This window comes from Alligator sinensis, unplaced genomic scaffold, assembly GCF_000455745.1.
Source record: "Alligator sinensis unplaced genomic scaffold, ASM45574v1 scaffold243_1, whole genome shotgun sequence".
Lineage (NCBI taxonomy): Eukaryota > Metazoa > Chordata > Crocodylia > Alligatoridae > Alligator > Alligator sinensis.
The window spans coordinates 3,916,592-3,935,505 of record NW_005841841.1 but is presented as its reverse complement, the minus strand read 5'-3'; the positions used below and the strand labels follow the sequence as shown (position 1 = coordinate 3,935,505).

General features: G+C 41.0%; 1 protein-coding gene across 1 annotated transcript in view; it reads right to left on the bottom strand.

The window, feature by feature from the left end:
- RPGR (retinitis pigmentosa GTPase regulator) overlaps nucleotides 1-18,914 on the bottom strand; it is a 109,323-nt gene that overhangs the window by 33,829 nt on the left and 56,580 nt on the right. The window contains exons 8-13 of the mRNA XM_025205297.1: nucleotides 10,663-10,818; nucleotides 9,988-10,112; nucleotides 8,754-8,939; nucleotides 8,111-8,297; nucleotides 4,422-4,519; nucleotides 2,632-2,697 (exon numbers count right to left, since the gene is read on the bottom strand). Of these exons, the coding sequence (XP_025061082.1) occupies nucleotides 2,632-2,697; nucleotides 4,422-4,519; nucleotides 8,111-8,297; nucleotides 8,754-8,939; nucleotides 9,988-10,112; nucleotides 10,663-10,818 (818 nt within the window). The remainder of the gene's footprint in view (nucleotides 1-2,631; nucleotides 2,698-4,421; nucleotides 4,520-8,110; nucleotides 8,298-8,753; nucleotides 8,940-9,987; nucleotides 10,113-10,662; nucleotides 10,819-18,914) is intronic.

The following is an 18,914-nucleotide window of genomic DNA, read 5'->3' as shown; positions in this document are numbered from 1 at the left end:
CTTTCCCTTCTTGTTCCCCTTCTTCCCCTTCTTCCTTATTTTCCCCCTCATCTTCCCCTTCTTCATCCTCCCCCTCTCCTTCCTCACTCTTATTCTGTTCCTCTTCCTCCTCCTTGTCTATACACTCATCTTTCTTATATTTGCTGTCCTCTTCTCTTGTCTTCTCCTCATTGTCATAATCTTTTTCCTCACTCTCTAGTTCTTTTTCCTCTTCACTCTCCCTGTCTGTGCCATCTCCTCTTTGGTGATTCTCAAGATCCTCTTCCTCTCTCTCATTCTCATCTTCTGCTTCAAACAATGATTTGTCTTTTCCATCAATTTCTTCCTCTTCATCTCCATCTGCTGCTCCTAAATAATCTTCATCTTCACCTTTTCTAACCTCATTTTCATCCTCCTCTTCTCTAGATTCTTCTTCACTGTTTTCAACTTTCTCAGAGTGTTTCTTTTTTTTACTCTCACCATCCTTTATTCTAATGTCACTTTCTCCACTCTCCTGCTCTTGACCAAATTCTTCTTCATTTTTACCTTCTTCCCATTTTGCCTCAGTATCTCTTCCTTCTGGATATAAATCATCCACATTTTCCACTGCTTCTATTTCTTTTTGTGTTCCTGTGTCTTCATAAGTAGCTTTGTGTATTTTTTGTCTCTGAAGTACATATTCTGTAAGATCATTTCTATTTTCATCACTAGAAGATGATGACACACCTATTGCTATTTCTTTCGTGAAATTCTGCTTTTTCTTAAATACTCTCTGTTCTTCATTACTTTCTTTCTCTCTGACATAGATTTTTCCAAACTTGTCAGATTTCTCAGTTTCATCCTTTGCTTTGCCTTCAAGATCCACCTCATTTTTACTTTGTTTTTTAATTGTTTTGTTTTTTTGTGTATCTAATGAACGAAATACTGGTTTATTACTGTCTGCAGAAAGAGGCACATCTTTTTTATGGGCTTGCTTAGACTTAGTATTCGCCTTTGATTTTTTAGTCTCATCACTGGAAACATAAGATATGTCTTGTTTAACAGACTTAGACCTTTCTGAATATTCTTTCTTCCTTTTTGCTAATATGCGTTCTTTAATAGTTTGCTGAACATCATGCTTCAGTTTCCCAACACTGTGTGCGTGTTCAAGTTTACCTTTTATTTTCTTTTTATCAACGTTAGTTTTTCCTATAAAGGCATGAAAACCACTTTCTAAATCTGAATAATTTCCAAGTGACACTGAAAACAAAGGCTGCTTTTGCAAAGAATCATCAGTTGACTTTGAAACTTCCTGCATGAAATTAAGATCAGCCTGTATCAACCCACCCTTACCATCATTTTTCAGATTCACATTTTTATTGCTCTTCTAGTCCACATGAGAAGCAGAAAATTAAAAAGAAAGAAGGAAAGCATTAAGAACAAATTAAAGGAGAGCAAACAGAAAAAAACTATAGAGACATATGAATAAAAAAGGAAATGATTTGTTTGATGGGACTACAAATGGGAATGAAACATGGACTATTCCAAATAAAACTCATTTATAAATATAAAGCAACTGCATTTGAAGAATAAGAATTTTTTAATAAAAAATAAGCTGCTAATGAAGTATCCTCAGTATTAAAACGCATAATTGCTTTAAGATTACTACAATATGGTAATAAAGGAATCATTTAATTTTATAATGGTTAACATTACTTCTGTTCAGTAAAATAACTGTTTTGAATTTACACCTGTGTTTTATAAACAAAAACTTGCCTTCTCTTGTGCCCTGAGTTTTAATTCAGGTAGTCTAATATCAACACAGGAATATCAGATCTTCTAGCATTAACAAAGAATTACAAAATGTACAGTTTAAATTACAGAGTACTGCACCATCAGTTGCAGAAGCATCAAACTATTTAATCTCAAACTGCACTGGGCAGACTGTAGATCTCAAACCCCACTGTCAGCATGTAGACATTTGCTCTCTCAGGAAAAACTCTCCTGAGAGTGATTTAACCTTGTTTGTTCCCAGGTTATTTTTCTCCTGGAGCAGACATTTTTACTCTGGGAGAAAAACCCTGAATATCTTTACACTTGTGGTTTCTCCTGGGAGAGCAGTGACTCTCCCAGGAGAAACTGAAGATCAGTATGAGGCCTGTGACTGCACAGAGTCCCACTGACTTTAATGGGCTCTTTGCAGGGAGATGGTGCAAGGTTCTATTCAGCTGAGTAATTTGAAGGCTGTGAGGGAAGAAGTTAAAGGTAAGAATGAGTCTATGAAAAACTGCTGAGTTTACTTTTTTAGCACTTGCAGCAAAAAAGGTATTGCCATCCTGGCCAGGTACAAACATTCAAAAAGCCCAGTGCAGAATCGATCTAATTTATGCAGCTTTCTGTAAGTGGCATAACTTAAATTGATAGTGAACAGAACACATATTTGTTCTTTGGTTGGGAGGTAAAATCTTAGACTGATTTCTGCCATTTTTAAACTGGTCTATATGTGCCAGACTTTTGTTCTGTTATGGGTATAGACCGTTTTTTATGCCAAATTTCTGTTACAGGTATAGACTGGTTTCCAATCACTTATACTAGTAAAAGTGGAATGTCTGTACTTGGCCCCTATCAAATTGGTTAAAGCCTTTCTAAAAAACAATGTTATGTTACAGGTACCTTTTGTTTTTGAACTGGTGATAATTTTAAGGACTGGTCACTTGGATTCAATCTCATCACGTGTGTCTGAAAAGAATGAAGATATCACTTAAAATGGAATACAATTAATATGTGTGAAATCAATAATACTGATAATTTAATTACACGCTTTCATAAAGCCTGTCATCAGAGGATCTCAAACTGTCTTCCAAACAATCTGTCACAAAATTAAACTGTAATTATAATGGATTTGAAAACCTGTATTTTATCATTCAATGAAGTAGATTAAATCCTTCTGTACATCATCTAGAAAAACCTACAGTTCAACATTTAAGAAATACAACCTACAAGGTCAGGCTGAAAGAACTAGAATTATTCATGAGTGGGGATTTGTTCAATCTTAAAATACCTGAAGGGAGATTATACAGAGGACGGAGATAGACTGTTCTCTGTGCCTGCAAGGGACAGGGCAAGGAGTAATGGTCTTAAATTGCATCAAGGAAAATTTAGGTTGGGTCATAGGAAGAACATCACTCTGAGGGTGGTTAAACATTGGACCAGGCTGTCCAGAGAGGTTGTAGAATCTCCATCCTTCCCAGGCCTCTTATCATTCTTACTGCTGTCTACTAGACTCTTCCTAACTTTTCCACATCATTCGTGAAGTGAGGGGCCCAAAACTAGACACAGTACTCCAGGTGAGACTTCCCCAATGCTGAACAGAGAAGGAGATCACTCCCCTTGATTTGCAAGTCACACTCTTATTAATACAGCCCCATATATTCTTGACCTTTTTTTTTTTTTTTTTTGCAACAAGCACACTTTTAACCCTCGGTCCTTTCTGCAGTACTGTAACTCATCAAGTCCTTCCTCAGTCTGTGCTAAATGCAGGACTGCACTTCTTATTGTTGAATTTCATCTGACTGATTTTGTACCATTTATCCAGGTTGTTAAGGTGATTCTGAATTCTAGCCCTACCCTCAGCAACTCTACCCAGTTTGTTGCTGTCTGCAAATCTGCTAAGTGTACAATCAATGTCCTCCTTTAAATCATTAATGAAGATATTAGACAATCCCAGACCAAGGACTGACTTGGGGAACCCCACTCAATACCTCTCTTAACTAGACATTGCATTACTGATGACTGCTCATTGAACACAATGACCCAAACACTTGTGTATTCACCTTACAGAACATTAGTCTAGTCTGCAGTTCCTTAGCTTACTAATGAAATTGTCAAATGCTTTGTTAAAGTCCATTTATATCATGTTTCCTACTCTCCCCTTATCCACACACCCTATCAGCTTATCATAGTAGGAAATCAAGAGGGTTAGGAATGTCTTGCTTTTAATGAATCTATGCTGGTTGTTTCTGATCACCTTGTTTTCTTCCAGGTGCTTAGAAACAGACTCCTTGATGATCTTTTCCATAATCTTGTTTGGTATTGAGGTCAGACTTACTGGTCTGCCCTAAATCTGTAGTCTATTAATTGAACTACCAGTAGTTGGTTAAAATAAAGTTATAACTTAAGCTTGACTTAATATTAAAGGAACAAGTGCTAGGTATCCATCTTGTATGAAATTACAAAAATTCTGTTCAGAAAGGAAAAAAAAGCAAACCAGTGTAGTCAATCAACACAAACAGGTACTAGGCCACAAAAGGCTAAAGGTCTGTGCAAGTAGAACAAGAGCTCTTAAAACCTGGAAACCAACCCACTTTATAGCATGCATTTCATAAAAAATATTACTGCTATCCTGTTATCTCCTAAAATAACAACTGTTAAGCCACACACAACTTCAGTAGCAGATATCTTACCATATTTAGTATATCAGTTGTGTTTCCAAGGCTTCTTTCATTCTCTGAATCTTCCTCTGGGGAACTCCTGTCAGATTTTTGGTTTTCTTGATTCTCATCTTAAATAAAACAAGAAAATTAAAAAATAAGTAAACAGGTACTACAGAAGCAATGGAATACAGTCAGACCCCAAGTTACGTGGGGGATACATTTCTGAAAAACACTGTGTAAGTTGAAACCGTGTAACTTGAGGCATTAAGTTAATGGAAAACAGGGGGATAGGGACCTGGGACCAAGACTTGATAACATTATTTCATAATAAAAGGATATTTAAACACAAAATAATGTAATTAATAGCCTTATTAAAACCTTTACATGCTCATACAGAGACAAAGTTTGAGCCCTAATTGCCGCGCTGTCAACAACTGCTCCTTTTCTACTGGTCATTTCATTGATCCAAAGATTAAGGAGTTTCTCAACCTTATCTAAATGAGGAATTCTAGTCACCAATGACACTCTTGAACTCACAAGGGTTGTTGTTTTCACACAGTCTCTAAATTTTTGCTCTCTTTTTTTAATGGTAAGCACAGTCGATTCACTTAAACTGTATTGGCGAGCAATCGACGCAGCACTATTGCCTTACCTTAATTTATCAAGGATTTTTATTTGCTGGGCCAGGGTGATAGACTTACATGCTCTTTTGACCACAACATCAAAGGCTTTCTTTGACACCATTTTCACAAATATTCAGGGGTTAACATAACCAAAAATGATGGACAATCTTGGAGGAAACGACAAGTGATGCTAACGCTATGTAAGCAGACTGTAACTAACCACTGCTCTACTGCAAACAGTGTAAACGTGAACCAGGGCATCATGTAAGTTGAAACATGGTCATGTTATATAAAGCATGTATATGTGAATCAGTGTAACTTGAAACCGCGTAACTGGAGGTCCAACTGTATAACAAGTGAAAACCCCATCCCTTCTGACATAGAAGTATTATTAGCCTCTTTTTAGAACTGCAGGATCTGAGATATCATATCCTGCAACCACAAATGGTACTCTTGCAGTTCTTACTTTGTATTATTTATGTTTAAACTAGATAGAGTATGATGCCTAATCTCAATTCACTAGTGGTCTCAACCCATTTCTGCAAATTTTCAAAACAAGATCACTTGAGAAATGGTTCTTTTTAGATGATCTCTCTAATGATATTGTACTTTTCAATTTCCAAGACAATAAGAATAAGCTGTGGTTAAGCTATAGAATTAAAAGCTAGACAGCCCAGGTTCTCTTCCTACATCAGTCATGGACTTTCCTTCTTGGACAAGTCACTTAGGGCTAAATCTTTCAAGAGCTTAAGTATTTAAAGGATTTCTCCTTCAAGTGCTTATGAAGCATTTATGTAGCCGTATAGCAGCAATTTTCTGGAACTTACCCACAGTTTGGATTCTATTTCTACCAATGGTGCAGTAGGATTGTCCTGCACCCACGTAGGCCAGAAATATAACAGAAGAGGAGGAAGACCCTTCCCACCTTTTAGCCTAACAGACAAGGAGTGAGAGATCCATGTCCAGCCCCACCTCACTCAGAGAGGGAGTTTCCAGCAAATCACTCTAACCAGCAGGCCATATGCTAGGCATTACCCAGAGTCCTTGCCAGGCCTCCTCCTGAAGCTGTTCAGAAAGGGAAAAGAAGCGGTTTAGCTTCTAATCTGGATGCCTGACCCCAACAGTACAGAAACTATCCCACTGTTGTTACAGGGGTGTAGGTTGTAGCTGTGTTGGTCTAAGCACATAGGCAGACAAGGTTCTGTGGGTGAATCTAATATATTTTATTACCAGGATGGCATCCAAGCCTGCCTTACATATCTACAAGAGCAAGATTACAACTCAGAGTACAGACCCAAAGATATTACTGACCTTATACACTTCATCCGCACACACAACAATTTCATTTTTAATAACCAACACTTCCTACAGACCATGGGCACAGCTATGGGCACCAAAATGGCCCCACAGTATGCCAATCTTTTTATTAGCCACCTGGAAGAAGAATTCCTCAAGGACTGCACCATCAAACCCTTGCTATACTTAAGATATATCGATGACATCTTCATCATTTGGACTGAAAACATGCAATCTCTGATTGAGTTCCATCAGAAATTCAACAGCCACCATCTCTCCATCCAACTATCTGTTGAATATACTCCAGCACCATCATCTCCTTTTTAGACATGATGATCAATATCCATAATGGCAAAATACAGACCTCATTATACAAGAAACTCACAGACCAACATACATATCTGCACAGAACCAGCAATCACCTTAAATACACCAAAAAAGTTGTGATATACAGCCAAGCCCTCAGATACCACTGAATTTGCACTGAGGAGAACACCTGGAATTGACACCTCACCAATCTGAAAAAGGCTTTCACCCAACAAGGATACTCCTCCAAAGAGATAGACATCACGTTTGAAAGAACCACCCAGATACCATGTGAAAAACTGCTGCAATAAAGAAGAAAACCCTGCACAAATCGCGCACCGCTGGTTATGACATATCATCCCTCCCTTGAACCCATACAGAAAATCCTCAAACAATTGCAACCCATACTAGAAAGAGACCCTATTCTTAAAGTGATCTTCCCAGAGATACCCATCCTAGCCTTCAAAAAAGCACCAAACCTCGCTAACCTCATCACCAGAAGAAAACTTCCTCAGGCCCAGAACACACCGAACGGATCCAGACCATGCCATGACAAGAAATGCAAAACTTGCCAACACATCTCCACCACCCCCACTATTACTACACCCCACAACAGAACCATCAGAATTCCCGGATCTTACAGCTGCACCTCTAGAAATGTAATATATCTCATCCAATGCACCAAATGCCCTGATGGAAAATATGTAGGAAAAACCAAACAACAACTGTGCACCAGAATGAATGCACACCAGAAATCTATCAAAGACAAGAATACGCAATTACCTGTGGGGGCACATTTCTCACAAGAACGCCACTCTCTCTCCAATCTGTCAGTCCTGAGCCTCAAAGGAAACGTATAAAACACTTCTCAGAGACAAGCCTATGAAATTCACTTCATCAACCTCCTGGATACTAAAAATCATGGCCTTATGGACATTGGATTTATGACACATTATAACCTGCCTGATATCTGATTCCCCAGGTACCTCTCTACTATTTAACTGCTACATTCATCCCCCTTCTCCCCCTGACCCAGTCTCTCTCTCACCTACTGACTCCTCAATTTACATATTCACTGAATGCCTGTCTTGCATGCATACCAGCCCAGCCCCTGGCTTCTTTATTTTTCATTCCATCTAGGAAGAGCGCACACCAACTGCAGAAACTTCCTCAGCCTAACGAAGGGTTTTTAAACCCGAAAGCTTGCTTACAATTTTTTTTTCCAACTATTTAAGTTGGTCTAATAAAAGATATCAGATTCATCCAAAGAACCTTGTCTGCCACTGTTGTTTATCCATTTTATCCAGTAAATACTACATGCAATGTGCAGAGGGTCGAGACCTAGGTTTAGTGCTATGTATCATTTGCTCAAGTGCTCAGTTCCTGGATGTAAGCAGTTCCTTCACACAACCCTGAACAGTGTATGTGTATATATATATATAATATAATATATATAATGGTCGGGAAGACAACAGCAGAAAGCATACATTTCACCTGTTTTACAGCCCACATTAGATCCAAGGGCTTTATTTATATTAGCTCCTTCTGCACCAGGATGTTTTTCTGCAGATAAACGTGGTGGGACAGTGTTGCTGGTGATATGTAAAGAAGATTTCAGCAAGCCTTTTCCCAAGGGAGGTAGTGTTCGTACCATTCGACCAAATTGTTCTGGTGACTTTTCCTAAAAAAAAAAAAAAAAAAAAAAAAAAAAAGAACATTTAGAGAAAATTTGAGGCTAGTAACAGAAGGTTAAAATGCAAATACCTTCTCAAATTTAATTATGGTATTAGCTCTACTAAATGCTGGTAGTATAACTAGGGGTGGGCAAGAAAGGAACCCAGCCCAGATACCAAATTAGGAAGAATGCTGGAAGAACCCTTCACAGAGTCTATACCCCAGAACCCATGCTGGGAACTTCATACATCATAATGATGCAAATCAGGACATATTTTTTTTTCCCTTCATCACTCTTGATCAGAGGACATATTTCCTTTCCTTAGCCTTGAAATTCAAACATTTATTTCAGCAAAGAATATTTATTTGTTGAACATATAATTTTAACTGAAAAAGTAACTCGTATTCTTGCAAAAAAATATGCAAACTCTACATGATGAAAAATATTTAGTTCTGAAATTACCCTCTCTCTCCGTCGCATTCGTGCTGACAATGTTCGCTGTAAGGTGTCTGATATTAATGAATCTCCACCCAGTTTGGAAATAGTAGCAGTCAAATAGTTTTCATGTAAATCTCCTAAGAGTATTTCTTCAGACCCTTTCGGCCTTGGTGAGGCAAAAACTAGCATGTGACAGCCACCACAAGCAACCTACGGTATCAACACAAGGATCTCATTATCTCACATTCACCATCGTGGATGCAAAGGGTAGAAAAAGGGTTCAAAACTGAAAATGTTTTTCTTCGTATATAGTGACAGTATAACCATAAGCTAAAGTATACCACTATAATTAATGGCGTTTAAAATATATATTGATCTAAATTCATTCCTATTTTAAATACAGAATGCAGTAAAATACAGAGTAAAGTTAGCAAACTGTCTCTCCAGAAGTAAACAAAATTTGCTGCACTAATTTTCAAAGGAGATTTAGCAAATCATTTTGATAAAAGCCAATATGGTACATACAGCTTTGCCAACTGTAGCAATTTTGTCAGGGGTCTCACACTGTTTGATGTTTTAGTTCAAGACTTAACCAGATAACTTATCGCAGAAGTATCTGAGCTTTTATTCAAAAAAAGAAGTTTCTGGCTATTGCAATTACAGACAAGACTATCCCAAAAGTACTGTAACAGCTCAAAAAATGAGAAGGGAAGGAATACAAAAACTCAAAATATTAGTTCTTTCTTAAATTTTATGAGATTCTGAAGGCCTGACTCATAATATTTTAATAGTTGCTGCTGGCATTATTGTAACATTTCAGCAAATAAATAAATATAAACATAGCCTAAGAGAAAACAATAGTACCCCTCTTTTCTCATCACATCTGAATTAAAAAAATAAACCCATTTTCATTTTATTAATATGTTGGTAAATGTATTGTTTAGATTCTCTTTAACCATTTCTAACTCAGACAGTGCAGTACTGAGTTAGTGCATACAAATATAAAAGCTGTCTTGTCTATTTTTATAGTCCAAACTAACCATGATGCAAAAATGAAGCATTGGCATGATGAATGCTGAAAAGTTTTTTTTTAATTACATTCTTACAGTGTTAGTAATCTATAGCAATATTAGGTAAATATTGAAGAAAATGTATTTTTAAATACAATCTTGAACTATCAGGTTTCTCTAAATAAAATATCTTGTTTAAATTACAGACAGTTGAATGCTTGAGAAGCAAAAACAAAACAAAGTTTTACCAAAAGGACGGAAAACCTCAAGAAATTAGAACATAAGGTAGGTATGAATTGATTAGTAAAATTCTCTTCTCCAAGTCCTAACTTGCCATGTCGTCCATCTCCAAAGCTAAACATAAGGCCATTGTCTGTATGGAGAAAGAAGAATGTATTCATACAGAAGATGCATTAAAAGCACAGGTGAAAACTAATACAAACAGAAGGAATAAGATTTGAAAGTAAGGAGCAATTCATTTCCAAAAGTAATATCTGAATATTTTATTTTTTAGATTTTCAAACTGATGAATATGGTCTGAAAATAAATATATTTTCAGAAAAAGTACTGTCTGGGATTAAGTTAGTCTAGACAACTGATAAACCAATAAAATTAAGGTACAGCAAATCTAAGACTGATACATAGGACTGCTAAGTAGAAAGGCATCATGAGACTACAATTGCTTTACAAAGCAGTATAGTCTACAAGACTGAATATAGGCTAAGAATCTAAAAACCCTGTATTTCAATCTCTCTCTTCCACTAAGGCTAGTATGATCTGAGTCTTAGCCTTCAGTTAAACTTTAACTTAACCTTTAGTACTATTAAATGTGGATATATCTTCTTCATTGTACTTAATTTATATTGAAATTCCAGATTGTAAATTAAAATCCACTATCAGTTTAGTATTTTTAGCATACATACCTGTTATTACAGCTGTGTGATTTTCCCCACATGCAATGTTATTTATTTTGTGCCTCCTCAGAAAGTCTACAGTCTTTGGTACTGGGGTTTCAAAAATAAATGTCCCGTGTCCGAGCTGTCCATATTGTCCAAGACCAAACGTATATACATCTGTCTCTGAAAATGTACATGAAAATGTAAGAGCACACATGTCCTAGTTATAACCTGTCCATTATTACCAAAACAAAATCACACCAACTTCATGAAAACAGTATGTTTTATCAGAAGAGGTGCACCAATACATTAGTCCATATCGTATCACCACCGATAAATGGAAAATTGACATTATCGGCAATCAGCTTTTTTTGGCTGATGTGGCTGATAATGTTACCGATAATGTCACCAGTAAATGCTGCCTGCATGTGCGCAGCTGCAGCATGCACACAGCCAGCCTGGCAGCTTGGAGAGCCCTTCCCTAGCCCAAGTCCCACTCCCTCCCTCACCACAGGGGCCTCGATCTGCCCCTCCATGCCCCATCCCCCCCAACAGACTTACCAACCAGACGCTGCTTTCCAAGCTGCCAGGCTGCATATCAGCAATCAGATCAGTATCAGCCAATATAGCTCATTATTAATCAGCCATTGGTATCAGTCCAAAAAATCTTTATCAGTGCACCCCTATTTATCAGGGATTAGCAGCCTTGTGAGAGAATGGTGTTCTACTTCACTAGCCAGAGCACAGCACCACTGAACATGTTCACTAGCCAGTACGGCCATTCAGAGCTGAATTGCTGGCTGTATATAAGTGCCAGAATTGGTACTTATACAGCTTAAATTATACTTATATAGTTTAAACAGCCGTTTAGGTGTGAAACAGTATTCTGCCCTTACTGTGTCCATCGTTGGGGGAGTTATAGCCCCATTATGTGAAAGGCAGTACTTAAAAGCTGGGCATCTTGAAAATGTCATGCTGGAAAGAAGAAGGGAACTGGAGGGCCTCATCTTTTCTGAGAAATGGAAGGATCTTCCTATGACCAAGATCCAAACAAAAATCTTTCTTCATTTCCCTCCATCAGTCAGGAAAGGAGAAATAATTGCAAGCCAGTCACTTGAAAGGAACTATGGAACAGAAGGTACTCTCTGCCTTTAGTACATGCTTGACATGAGGGTGCTGCTAAGGCAATACATTTCTGTGCTCAAGTACATGTGCACCCACTCCCTGCTGCACCACACTGCACAGGTGCCCCATTGCCATGGGCTCATGCAGTCCCATGGACTACAACATGCCACCCTGCCCCTGGACAAGGAGCAACAGAAGCCAGAAGAAGAGAGAAGGAGAACCCAGAGACCACAGTTCAAGTGCAGTTGGAGTGATTGTGGGGATCAAAGTCTGGGTGGGAGCCTGTAGGTCTGCAACTTAACCCCTTGCAGACTGCATAAGGCCCACCAGCCAGCAGTTGGTCAGCCCTGGGGTAGATCATCTATTACTGCCCCAACACGGTAACATAACATGGAATTTCACATCAGCAAAAAATACAGGATCAAGTCTTGTAACACTAAAAGCTAAAAAAAAAAAATTCTACTTAGATCTTTTGCCTTCCCCAACCCAAAAATTATTAAAATATTTTCAGGAGTCATATCAAGAAACCATGAATGTGCATCACAAAAAAGTTTTTCACCTTTTAATTTAAACATGCAAGCATTTTGTAAAGTTCTTTCTACTAAATGTAACTCTTAAGCTCCCTCTGCTGGAAGATTTGGTGCTAGAAAACAAAATTCAGAAGAAATTTCTGAGCAGTAAAAAAAAAAGAATAAAATAAATTAAACCTTCTTGTAATTAGTTTTTTTTTATTAAGTGGAGAGATTTGAGGTGGATTCTCTTTGGGCATCTATGTGGTGCTTTTGGCATGTGTGCACAGATAGGAATTCAACTTCACCTGAACCTGTAAGCTCAAGCACAGAGGCTGAGCATACACAATAGGTTGCATACTGAGTCTGTACCCAGACACATGTGTGCAAACCTGAGTAGGCAAAATATGGCTTGCTGAGGGATTTTGTCCAGCCCATGGTAGGTCCCTCAGTTCTGCAGGCTGAGGTGTGGTGGGCAGCCTGGGATGTGGTACATGGAGCTATTCCTGCCATACCCGGGCACACGGCAGGGCTGGAGCAGTGTCGTAGCCAGACTTCACTTCCCAGCAGCCCCAGTCACAGGCGCCTTCCGGCATCACCAGACCAGGCTTCACTGCCCAGCCACCCAGGCTTGTCCACCCTGCACCCACCACCGGGCCAGGACCTGCATGGACAAGGTGCTCAGCCAGGGCTGAGGGTGGGTGGGCAGTGGCATCTGGGAGCAAGGCAGGTGGCTGGGACCAGGGAGACCCCGGGATCTTGGGGCAGTGACACCACGGGGTCGGGTTGGGGTAGAGCCTGTGACCGGCGCGGGTTCCACAGGCAGGGGTATACAGGAAGTAGACCACAGCTGTGCCCCAGGCCTAGGCCTCACACTGTCACCACCCCAAGATGTCAGACATGGCTCCAGATGCAGCTCCCCGCCCACCCGCAGCCCCATCCTGTCCATGGAGTCCCCGAGATTGCAGGGCAGTGACAGTGCTAGTCAACCAACTTCTAGGGATGGAGATTCCACATTTCTTTAAGCGGCCTGTTCCAATGTTTCATCCTCATGTTTAGAAAGTTCCTTCTGATTTCTAACATACCTTTCCTCTGCTGAAACTTGAGGTCATTGCTCCTGGTCCTGCCACAGACTAATAGAATCATAGAGAAAGTAGGGCTGGAAGGGACCTCCAGTGGTCATCTAGTCCAACTCTATTCCTGAGGCAGGATCATCCCTATCCAAAACATCCCAAACTATACTATATAAACTCTACACAAGACTACCATCAACCCTTACACAGCATAGATCTAACATCCTAACCTGCCACAGGTAAAGCAGAGGAACTACAGCAGCCATGCTTCTATGACATGTTGTCAATATATACTTAAAAGACCCTGAGTAGAGGGCCATGCTCCCCACTACAGAGGAAGGGAACCCCCACCCCCAACCCCGTCCATACCAATCTGACCATGGGGTAAAATTCTTTCCTGACCCCAAATATGAAGTTCATTCAGCCCTACTTCAAAAGGATGGGAGAAAATAGAGTCTTTCTCTAGATCTGACAAAGTATGATGTAGGATGTTACATCCTACAAAAGTTTGTGTCTCTGAATCAGTTAATGTCTAAAGTGCCACCCTGGGCTACCTTCTCCCTGCCTTCATATTAACACAGCTAACCAGCCAAAGAGATGTAACTATCTTTCATATTTTTGATTGGCTATGCCAATGGCTGAAGGAACTGAGGATTATAGGTAGATGCAGGATGGTTGTGGTGGGGGGCGGGGCATACTCCATAAATCCTCATAGGTGACACCATGACATCTCTGCAGTCTCCAACTGGCATTTAAACTTCTAGACAAAGCCATAATTGCCTAGAAAGCACAACAGGAAAAAATGGATGCTCTACCAGCTCTCACCAGTTTTATTCCTCTTGAAAGCACTGATTTTTTGTCTGCAGAATATTAAATATTACAATAATATGCTTATACTAAAAATGACTGCAAAATCAATTACTTAGACAAACTTATTTTTACCACAGGCAGCAAAAATTACCTTCAGAGGTTTCAGTATGAATATTGTACTGACTTAGAGAAGAAGTGGTTTGATGAAGCTGGAGAATCCCAAGTGGTTTGCACAGAATTCTAATTCTGTCATGGAAAGGTAAAGTTTTATCAACCCTCCCCTGTGAACTCACCTATTGTTTTAGAAAAGGAGTCTTTGAGTTTAAAAATTTTTAATAGTCTAGAGGAGGAAGACGAAATCAAGAATGCTTTAAATAGAAGACTATACAATTGATTTATATTGTCACATTAGCTGAGGACTGCCACATTTTTTCCTTTGAAAAAGTAACTTCCTTTGGCCTCTGAGCATGGGAAGTAGTAGAAAACTATTTTATATACAGGCCTGCTTCTAGAGGAACTGCTGTCATCTGAAGAAATAGAAGGTTTTGGGGCAACTCCCATTATTTGCCTCTTCTCATCTAGCCTCCTAGATTTAGGAAGTAATTTTTACTGGAAAACCTTTTTAAGTAAGTGCACAATTTGGGATTATGCTTCTTTTACTTTTTCCCCAACATGGTACTACCTGGAGCATTACATGCTTCATATGTAATTTTGCCTGCAAAAGTGATTGTAGTCTTATAAGTAGGGGTCTACCCAACTCAAGGAGGGCCAGCCAATTTTGCCGGGAGATCATGGGGCTGGCCACCATTTTCATGGGCTGATAGTGGTGCCCCCCCATGCCTCTGATTGGCTGAGGGACCCCAATGGCCCTGCCCCTCACCGCTGATTGATTGCAAGGGCTACTGTCACACAGCCTCATCCTTCGCCACTGGCAGGTTGCAAGGGCTGTCCGTCAGGTGGCCATACCCGTTGCCATGAACAGAGAGGGGCGGGGCAACACAACAGACAGCCCTCAGCCAATCAGCAGCAAGAGGTGGGGTGGCAGTCATCTTGGGCTCCCCTTCATGCCAGTGGCCCCCTCCTTCCAGTGGGCTGCAGTGCCATGAGGACTGCTGGCTCCCTCTAGGAAGCCAGCATTTTAGTCTCAGTAAGTTGGTTTTATTTGTGAATTTCACAGACATTGCTTGATTTCACAGGCAATGTCGGATTTTGCAATTTCCACAAAATCCACAAAATCCTGATTTTGGTAGGTCTCTACTTATAATACTAGCAATACAATATTTCCTGATACCACATGCCAATGACAATCTCAGGTGTACAGCACCTCATTGGATTGTAGTAACATGGAAGCTCAAGTGTCTGTATTCATATTCTAGTTACAAAGTAAACAATACATTATTTTTATTACAGCATAAATTACTAAATCATCATTAAAGGCACTATAATATTTAGAAAAAGTAGGATGCTAGCATTGTTCTTTGCTTTACAAATCTTCTTGTACCATAAACATACTACACAGGCTATCACTGCTGCCAGAGAAAGTTTACTGTGCAATGAGGAGTTCTTGCAATTCCAGTCTTTCATCATTAAAAAACACCAAAAACAAAAGACAGAGTGGGGAAGGGGAGAGGAAGGAAAGAGAAACTGTTTACAATGTATGCTATAAAGAATTAGGTTTCTTGCCAATAGACTTGAATGCTCTAAAGCAGCAGTTCCCAAACTATGGTAGGCGTACCACCAGTGGTATGCAGATGACCTGTGAGTGGTACGTGGAAACCAGGGGAAGGGGCGCACACACACACACACAGACACCCAGTCGCAGCCTGCTGTGTGTGTGGAGCAGTGCCCAGCAGGTAAGTGTGTTGGAGAGGGAAGGAGCATGGGGAAGGGAAGGTGGGGGTAAATCGAAGCCCCCACAGTGAGGCAGGGAGTGGGGTAGGGGCTGGGGTGAGTGGGGCCCTGGGAAGGGTGGTGGAATGGTTGGAGCCCGGGTGGCTTGTCTAGGGATGTGAGGGGGCTACTACTGCTTTGCACATCCCAGGGGAAGTGCAGGGGGCACATGCCCCCCGGATTTGTGTGCTGGGCAGAAGTAGACTGCCACTGTATGCTGGCCTCTGTGCCCCTCTGTTGCTGCCTCCAGAGCTGTGAGACCCCATGTGCCTTCCACACACTGATTGTGCCACATCCCCTGCCTGCCCAGTGGCAGAAGGCACAGCATGGCATCACATGCAGCCTCCAGAGGCAGCAGCTGTGGGACAGAGAACCCAGTGCGCAGTGGGCAGACTGCTGCTCCCTGGGGGTTTTCTCCCCTCAGGCCAGCCTGAACTGTGCCCACAGCACGGCCTGCACAGAAGGATGCAGCCCCTCTTTGGGTGGCCTGGGCCTTTCCAGGCGCGTGGGGGGGCTCCTGCCACTGCGTGCACCCCAGGGGAAGCATGGGGGTGCACATGCCTCCTGGATTTGTGCACAGGAAGGAGGCGGGCTACGCTGGGCTCTGTGCCCCACTGCTGTTGCCTCAGGAGCTGCGTGCCACACCATATACCTTCCACCACCAGGTGGGCAGGGGACGCAGCGCAGCCCAGCAGTGGCAGGCAGATGGTGTTGCACATGGCTCCAGAGGCAGTGGCAGTGGGGCGCAGAGCCCAGCGTGCAGCAGGCAGCCTGCCTCCATCCTGCACACAATGGTGGAGAGCCACCCTATGCCCCTGGACAAGCCTCTTAGGTCCCGTCCCACAACCTGCCCTGGCCCCAGGGTGCCATTCACCCCAGGCCCTGTTCCACTCCCACCCTCACTGTGGGGGTCTCAATCTGCCCCCGCCCCGTGCCTCTCCTCCCCCTCTGCAGACTTACCCACAGGACGCTGTGTGCATCTGTGTGTGTGTGTGGGGGGGGGGGGTCTGTCACTTCCCCAGCCCCCCAGCTCTGCTGCTGCCCCTCACTCCTGACCCACAGTAAGCTATATCCTGCCAGGGCATGAAGGGACCCCCTTCCCCCACCAGACATTTTCCAATTTGCAATTGTTTTATATGGCCACCATAACTGATAAAACAATATTTTATGATTACTAAAGGTTTTAATGTTGTTTTAATACATAGCCTGTTACTTATGTGTATGAAAATATTGCTGGTGATACTTAAGGCTGTATCATTTTAAAGTGGTGGTACGCAATCTGTCAGAGTTTGGGAACCGCTGCTCTAAAGGCATAGAATTTAAACAGAAGAACAAAACAGTTGTGTAGGACCCAATTATTCTCCACCCTTAATTGCACTTTCTTTTTCTGCTTATTCTCCAATATTGTCAAACAATAAAGGTAAAGACAGCAATGTATCTTTTTGATACATTGACTTCTAAGCATCTATTCACTTAATGTTTACATTTAAATCTTTAAAAATAGTTAGACTTTTTTTCTTTCATTGATTACTATTTACTATTCTGCAACTAAAATGTTGAAGATTTTCCATTTTAGAAATTTCAGGACCTTCATGACTTTCTAGATAAGTAAGAATGAGTAATCTTACTGTATGCTTCCTACTATTCATTTTGATACGCTGCTGAAAAGAGTCAAAACAGTATTTACTTTAAGACACTACAATGTAGTGTATTAATATGCATACTGGATAAATGCATACTTCATTTAATGGCATACCATACTGCTAATCCCAATTTGTTGTCAGTGGTTTACACTGTACCAAGTCGTAGTTATTTGCATATTGGTTAAGCACATAAACTGCTCGTAAAAAAGCTAGTATCCTTTAGCCCCACTATTACTTTGTAAATTAAGGACTCCCCAGTTAAATGAACACTAACTGGACCTGGAAATAGTTGTACTTTCTGACACAGTTAGAGAATGAAGGGGAAGCAGCCATTAAAGGGCTGCTATTAGAAGCCTTGAAAATTACAGCAGGCAGGCAGTTTTTTTGGCTACTATATCCCTTCATTTTCAAGACTTTTAATAGCAATTCTAAAGCCATCAGAAGCCTTGAAATTGAGGGAAGCTAGTCATTTTCAGGTGAGTAATACCACATCACTGACAGCTCTATGTACTTACGCTCTGCTTAGACCACAGACTGCCTCCCCTCATTTTCAAGGCTTCAAACAGCAGTAGTTTTGAGACTGGTATTAGAAGTCTTGAAAGAGACAGGGGCCAGTCAGTTTGGGGGCTGCTACTACCACAGTGCTTAAAAGATCAGATAAGTGCAAAGACTTTTTCAGTTCTGGGGCTATACACTTAAACAGAGTATACCAGGAGTGGGCAATTATTTTGGGCGGAGGGCCGCTTAACAAGTTTTGGCAAGCTGTCAGGGGCCTTAGAGGTAGCTCTGCCCCTTGACAGTTGTCCCGCCCCCTGGTCACCACATTGGGACCAGAAGTCCTGCCCCCTAGCCCCTGACCTTTGCCACCAGAAGTGCCTCCCCTTGTTGCCCCCGCCTCTCCCCACAAATACTCCTTTTGGGAGAGGGGCTTGTCATCTTAGAACCAGAAAAAAACCAAATCATTCACTAGAAGTCAAAGACATACTATAATATATTTTAATGTTATTACAAAAATATTTGTCATGACTTGTGATTATGTACTGTATATAGAAGGGATTGCATAACAACTCAAAAATAGTGTCACTCTTTCATATTGTGTGTGTGTGGGGTTGTGAGAGGGTGTGCCTATGTAGGGGGGCATAGGACATTTTGGGGTATATGTATATATCGATGGGGGTTGTGGGGGCAGTGTGTAGGTGTGTGGGGTTTGAGAGAGGGTGGGGGGGGGG